The 7,412-nt window shown below is 35.1% G+C and overlaps 1 protein-coding gene across 3 annotated transcripts in view; it reads left to right on the plus strand.

Annotated features, from left to right (window-relative positions):
• The first annotated feature begins 344 nt into the window (after positions 1-344).
• The window catches only part of LOC134647986 (uncharacterized), a 32,171-nt gene continuing 25,103 nt past the window's right edge, over positions 345-7,412 (plus strand). Inside the window, exons 1-6 of one of the 3 annotated variants that reach the window (XM_063502412.1) lie at positions 1,760-1,894; positions 1,976-2,180; positions 2,315-2,434; positions 2,515-2,597; positions 5,702-5,844; positions 6,613-6,715. In XM_063502412.1, coding sequence (XP_063358482.1) covers positions 1,832-1,894; positions 1,976-2,180; positions 2,315-2,434; positions 2,515-2,597; positions 5,702-5,844; positions 6,613-6,709 — 711 coding nt within the window. In that variant the 5' untranslated portion in view covers positions 1,760-1,831 and the 3' untranslated portion in view covers positions 6,710-6,715. Of the gene's footprint in view, positions 1,714-1,759; positions 1,895-1,975; positions 2,181-2,314; positions 2,435-2,514; positions 2,598-5,701; positions 5,845-6,612; positions 6,811-7,412 lie in introns of those variants that run through there. The other 2 variants (XM_063502411.1, XR_010096871.1) reach the window with 2 other exon arrangements.

Below are 7,412 nucleotides of genomic sequence, written 5' to 3' on the forward strand. Positions count from 1 at the left end.
TTTTCAAATTTGCCGCCTTTTTCTACTGTCAAGATCTGGTTGACCAAGTATAATTTACGGTGGGAAATTAAAAAAAATGTAGACTGTGACAAGGACAAACAATAATAGCGCTTTCGCTGCTACTCCTACTGAAAAATACATAAGACTATCCCGTTCTGTCAGTTATCCCCACCACTCATGCCCAATCCAGTTTAATACTAGATTCATGATCCAACCAAATTGACAATTTGACATTGCCATTGACAATTTACAATTTGAGTAATTTGACAAGTACATGACTTACATGAGTACAATGGTCATTGCTTTTCTTTTCATAATAAAAGAAAATATTGTTCAAGGTCTTGTTAAATAATGGCACAAGTGGTGGTTCTTGATTCTATCAATGAAGATATATTTGTTTGTGGTAATTGTAAATTAGTGTTTAATTCTCTTAAAATTTTCTTAGACCATAAAAAGTGGAAATGTGGCGTTGATTTATCTAGAACAAATGAGCCTGCTGTAAATGAAAGTTCATGTGAAAATACTGTAACAACATTATCACATCTGTCGGTCTCTCAAAACCTTGGAATACCTTCAGGAATAGGTTCCAATGAATGCAAGTTGTGTAAAAAATCATTTAAAAAGATTAAGTCATTAGTGGCCCATCTGAAGACTCACAGCGATAGACCGTATCAGTGCCCTATCTGTGGCCGCTGTTTTGTCCAAAATTCCCATTTACAAAGGCACATAGCCTCCCACAAGATTTGGCCTGATGGTCTAACTGAGACAACTCCAAAATCAGCAGAAGCTGAACTCTTAAGCTACTCTTGTGCGTATTGTGATATAATATTACCAAATTACAGTCAGTTCAGACTCCACTTAAAAAAGCATCTATGTAATAAAAAGTTTAAATGTATTCAGAGTAATTGCAGCGGCTTGTTTGCAAACATTGATGACCTGCTGGAACATGTCTCCAGTAGCCATGAAACAACTGCTTACCACTGTCATATGTGCAACCAGACTTTTAATACACTTGAAGATATAGCTGCACATCATAAAACCCACGTGGAACCTGAAAAAGCTGTGCACAACACTGCTATAGCAAGGCATAAGTGTGCACAGTGTGATGCAGTCTTTAAAAATCCAGAAAAGCTGTCTTTGCACCTGCTGACCGAAAACCACAAGAAAGTTTGTATTCACTGTAACAGGACATTTGCTAGTGATAAAAGATTGAGGTTACACTTGCAGATTCACAGGAAAAACAAACCATTCCAGTGTAACATATGTGACAGTAGCTTCCATATGAAAAAATATTTGTCATCACACATGTTAAAGCATGGAGATAAACAATTTGCATGCTCCATATGCAATCATAAGTTTAAGAGAAAGGACCTGCTTCAGCGACACATGAAATCACATCAAGCTAAGAAACTGTTCAAATGCCCTTTCCGAGATACTTTAGACTGTATGAAGGAGTTCAGCCGGAGTGACAAGCTCAAGGCTCATGTGAAATTTCATACAAAGCGCATGGTGGCGAGCCCCAGCCCTCCACAACCAGTGTATGAAAATGCAGGCACTGTGGAAATATGCATAGTGCCTTTGGATGGCAGTATCATCACAAAATAAGAATCAGGATTAATAATAAAGTACCTAAATTATGAATATGTTTTTCATATGGATTGCACAATGATTTCAGTAATGTAAGACATAACACCAAGTATGGCTTCTTTATAGGTAAGGAACTATGATGGTAAGACTATTATCCAATTAGCTACTATACTTGTACAACTGTCCAGTATTGATTCAACCTCAAAGTGCTTGGGTGTCACACTCGTAATTTACCTAGTTGATAATGTTCTTTTATGAAAAACTTTTGTTTTTGTTATATATTGCAAAGTGTTTTTATGTGGCTGAAGTATGTGGTGAAAATGAATGACTTAGCAAGAAAATATTTTGTAATTTTATTTAGGTATAATATTCGATGTTTAATTTACAGACACGCCAATTTCGAGTTACTGATCAAGTATACCTGGACATACAAGATGAGGATAAGCCCTTAGGAAGGGTAGTGATTGGATTATTTGGTGACTTAGCTCCTAAAGCCGTTAAGAACTTTAAAGTTCTCGCTACTAAAGGAATCAAGGGAAAATCTTACAAAGGGACCTCATTCAACCGGATTATTAAACGGTTTATGGTTCAAGGTATGTAATTTTACAGATATAGTTATTTTAGAAAAAAAAAGTAGGTATTTATTTGTAATCTTATTTTTGAAAACTATAAAAACTAATTCACCTACCTATGTCTACCTAACCTAAATTTTTTTTTGAATTTGCAGGTGGTGATGTAGTATCTGATGATGGTTCAGGTTCCATTAGTATATACGGCGAGACATTCAAGGATGAAAACATGGACACTCAACATACCATGGCTGGCTTTGTTTCTATGGCCAACAAAGGTAACTTAACCCATCATTAATTCTGAAGACCTTCTTATTAAAGAAGTAATAATTTACTTGAATTCTCTTTATGATTTCAGGAAAGGATACAAATGGCTGTCAGTTTATAATAACAACAACTGGAACACCTTGGCTGGATAATATACACACTGTGGTGGGGAGGGTATGACTTTTATTGCTATTATATTTTTATAACCTAAGTATCCAAGGTTGTTTTAACCTTTTGGCCGCCGGACCTAGTCCGCAAAGACGCTCACTCACACGCCAGAGTAAATTTTAAGTAAACAACTAATAAAAAGTTTAGGCATTGCAAATAGTGATATCGATATTTACAATTTATGGTAAAAATCTACTCAATTTGGCTTTGTCCTTAACCAACTTTAATTTATTTCGAAAATGCCAAAAATTAACATTTTTTTACATACGACAATGTTAAAATTAAAGGTCTTTATCATTAAAAACAACCACTAAACAATATCGATTCATGACGTGAAATCACTGCACTAGGCTGTACGAGAAGGCTTTTATACAAGACAACGGCGCGCATGGACTGGCCGCAGTGCAGACCGACAAGGACTGTTTCCACGCGGATTAAGTAATAATAGTCTCTAGGTCAACGGCGTAAGCGCTTGTCGGTACGTAAACTTTATAAGCGTAACGTTAGAGCCGCGCATCGTGTGTCGATAATATAAATGTACCGGAACTGCATTGGGGAAAATTACACGTGGGTTGAATTGTCAATGAGTGAAGAACAATAATATTTATTCAGTCATTTATTAATTGACCGAAACGTAGCGAAGGTCTACGTTTTGACTCTGGCATTTTGCTTTTGTATGTCCGGATGTTCTCCTCTACAGGTCACAATTCTCAACCGATTCTTGTGAAATTTTGTGACCAGATTCTATGAGTAAATTTTTTTTTGTCAATCCCGTTTTTGGAAATTTTCAAAAATGGAGGAGTTGTGATACCTCGCGCTTAAACAAATAGTCGTATCGATATCATAAAAGTATTTTCTTTTTGAGACATGTTTATATAGTAAATGGCAAAAAATGCAGAAAAATTGTATTGCTGGTTTAGGCGGTATTTAGATATTTAGTTTGTACTCGAGAATGAGTAGCCGAATTTCGTCAGCTTAGCTAAGAACTATCATGGCGCATTTTGTAAACAATCGCTTTTTTTGTTTGCACACAGAAAGTCTGGGTTCGATCCCCAGTAAGACATAACTTTTTGTATTTTTTTTCTCTTAAACTTCGTATTTTTTTTAATAAATTAAAATCTTTGTATTGTTGATTGATCAAACCGCTGTGTGGCGCTGTCATCGTGCACGGTCCCATATTGGGCTATGCTCGCGAGGTCTACAGCTCACAGAGCCATTAGTGTAATAGTTTGACAAACAATTTAATAGTAGCATACTTAGCTTTACTTTAACGAACAATTAGGAGTTTTTTTACTTTCCATCCTAACTTCTTATCAAAAAAAATAATCAGCTGTCCTTTTTCGGTTTGGTTCCTGTGTTTTTCGGTTCGAGTGAACAAAGAAATTTTTAAGGGTTATAAAGCGTCACATAATAAATGTTCGGCGCGCGGCGCGTCCTTTGTTCCTACGTGTGATTTAAAACAGTGTGGTATTTTTACACACTTGAACACGTGTGCGTGACTAAAAATATGCATGTGAAAATTGTAATCATCTTTAATTTAAAATGACTCACTGCAGGGGTATCACTCTCCACTACACTATCATGTCAAAATGAATCATTTGTTCTGCAAATAGAGACCACAAGGAAAGATTTACTTGTCTGACTCTACTGTCTACAGCTGAAGAAGCTCCCTGTACTTCAGCTATAGTTATGCCTGTCTCTCTCGTTTTACGTAATCTAGTTACTAGTTACCACCAATTGGCATTTAACAAGTGTTCAAATGCTTAAATAAAACGAGATTTGCGATTTGATATTTATTTTGAATATTCTCATATCGAGTTAACATTCCCATCCCTAGCTGTCTTGTATACAAGGCAACGGCGACGAGGAACATGAAAAACGTTGAAAACTGGAGCAAATTCTGTGATAGCCTTATTATAAAAGAATGGATTTATATAGCTGCTTTAAATGTATTTTTTTAAAACAAAAACCTAAAACATTAAAATGAGTGTAATTTTTTTTACAATTGATATTTTTTTCACATTTACCGAGCGGTTGAATTTGTGTCTTGTATACAAGACAGCGGCACCATTGTACCGTTCTATCGTTCTTTATTTATTTACTTGAATCGTTGTCTTGTACCTATACATGCCAACGGCGCTCAAAGGGTTAAAAATCTTAGGTTTAGAAAGACTCGCCATTTAAGTAATTAAGTGGTAATACAAAAGTCTGATATAAAATTACCCTGACTGTAAACAAATAGATGGGTATATATACCTAGAAGGTAAGGTTATCACACACCAAACTTATATTTCGATTTTTAAAACTAGTTTAAAGGTTATTAATTAAAAATTGCTCAGGTTTACAAATGTCAGTTAATTTGGAAGCTTTATTTGGAGATTTTATGGTACTGGTATGGTATGGTACTTACTAAGTTGTCCAAGTTGCTATAAATACTTCCTAGAGAAAATTTATAGTGTTGTACGTAGTAGGCACCGTTTTGAATTAATGAATCCAATTTTATAGCATATTGGTTAAACTTTTATTCAGTTTTTAAAACAAATCTATTTTACGTAATAGGAACAAAAATCTAAATAAAACTACATACTTACCTAGATGTCTATTTCCGAACGCTGTTTACGAGTTTCTAAAATACCTTCTGTATAACAATTGGATTATGTATATAGTTAATAAATAATTTAGTCTGTGATTATGCATGTTAATTAGGTTAATTAATTAAGGTCTATTGTCTATTTGAGGTTATTCTGTAATGCTAGGAAAAGTGATGATATAATGAAAATGAACTACATAATACCATCCCGCGAAAAGGACGGCCAAAATCTAAGTCGCTAGAGATCCCATACTATTGTCACTGTGACGAAGTACAAAAGGGGAGGAAATTAACTTCTTTGACTGTACAATTTTATATCGTGCAATAAAGTTTAAATAAATAAATAATATATTACAATCCGGCTCACGAAAAGGAGGCAGGAGAGCCTATGGCCTGGCAGAGACAAAAAGCCTTGACTCAAATAGTTTAAAGATCCCTAGCTTAGCAATCCAGCGCACAAACAGTAGATTAGGTATCTTACACTAATACCTATTTAGTTATCTCCGTATACATTGTGCAGGTGATCGAAGGGCAGAACATCGTGCACCTATTGGAGCACACGCCCACAGACGTGGAGGACCGGCCTCTCCGCCGTGTGTTCATCGCCGACTGCGGCCTGCTGCCTACCCCGCAGCCTTTCTACGTCTCCGATGACCCTTACGAGTAAGATATACCGATCCTAACACCCTGTAAATAATACTAATATAAGAATATCCTATGCATCCTCATGTACCTAATGTGTTAATAACGTAATAATTTAATTTTTATTTGGAATATTTTGTATTTTTTGTTCGACATGTATATGAGATGTACATTTACGAATAAATCAAACGGTGCGTCAAACCTACATAAACGATTTTTCTTCGATATCTGCATAATAAGAAGCTCAACTTATTCGTTTTAAGTAAGCCGGTGGAAATCGAGTTCTAAGGACGCCCTGCCATTGCTATCTTCTCATAAAATATACTCACGTTCATTCCTCTTATGATATAAGACATAAGAGTATTCAATATTCGACTTATGAAAATAACGTATGACAATAGAATTAAGTATCGCCTGTATTTAGTATTGTGCCAATTTGCCCCAGTACTTTGGTACAGTCAAGGTCAAAAATATCGACAAGGATAAAGTGCCAAAAATATAAATACATAGGTCCACGACCTAACTGCTTAGACCTTAAATACGTACCTATGTATATTATTGGCCCTTTATTCATATTGAAATTTTGGTGCTTGACTTACTGGTCAGATTCTTTTCCTCTTAGCAGAAAATCCTAACTGGGCACCTACCCTTAAAATAGAAATTCAAAGAGAAAATCTATGTCCATCTCTATCGCTCATGCTTAATTAGAGTGACAGGGACGCAGAAAAAAAATCGGAGTTCGATATTGGAGGTAGCGTCTCGTCACTCAGTCTCTATTTATTGTTACAGTTTGTGGGCGTGGGTCAGGGCTTCAGTGGTCCCCCTGACGATGTCCTTCTCTATCCTGGGCTTCTTCCACTGGATGATAAGGAAAATGGAGATATAACTATGTATGTTAGTACCTTACATAATATACTTTATTGAATGGCAGTTAACTATAGAGACGTAAGTAAATTTCCATATCACGTTTTTTCCCCAAATGCGTTGATGAACATCAGTTCATCATCAGATGAGGACATTTGTATACCTAATTCAAGTTTATTTTGTATTCAAATGAGTTCAAGATAGATGTTTAATTTTGGATTTAATTTTATTGAATTAAAAGTCGGGCTTATTATAAATTTATTTAATTTCAATATTCTCCAAATGTTCATGTATATCACATTTAGTCAATTTTATACTGCGATTACACTTACCGTTTTGCGTCAATACCTATATGGCTCGGACATATCGTTTACTTTACAATTCAGCGCAAATACTGCCAATTGTTGCTAGCATTATATATAGTCATATTCTTATTTGTATTTAATACATTAATAAATTATTTACAATGAAATAAACTATCTTCTTAAAATTCTAACTAAATTATTAGTCAAGGTCTATACATCTTTTGGTGAAACCTGTGTTTTACCCTTAACTACGTTATATATCACATTAGTCGATTAGAAGTCTATGAGAGAGTAACTATGTATACGTTACGATACGATAGTATCCATGCTTAAATTAAAAGTCGTCAGACGATCAAAGTATTATTCGTCCATCCATAGGATTCACTGGGACTTGAAACTGGGTGCTGTTTAAAGAAATGA

Source organism: Cydia amplana, chromosome 5 (genome assembly GCF_948474715.1).
Source record: "Cydia amplana chromosome 5, ilCydAmpl1.1, whole genome shotgun sequence".
Classification (NCBI taxonomy): Eukaryota; Metazoa; Arthropoda; class Insecta; order Lepidoptera; family Tortricidae; genus Cydia; species Cydia amplana.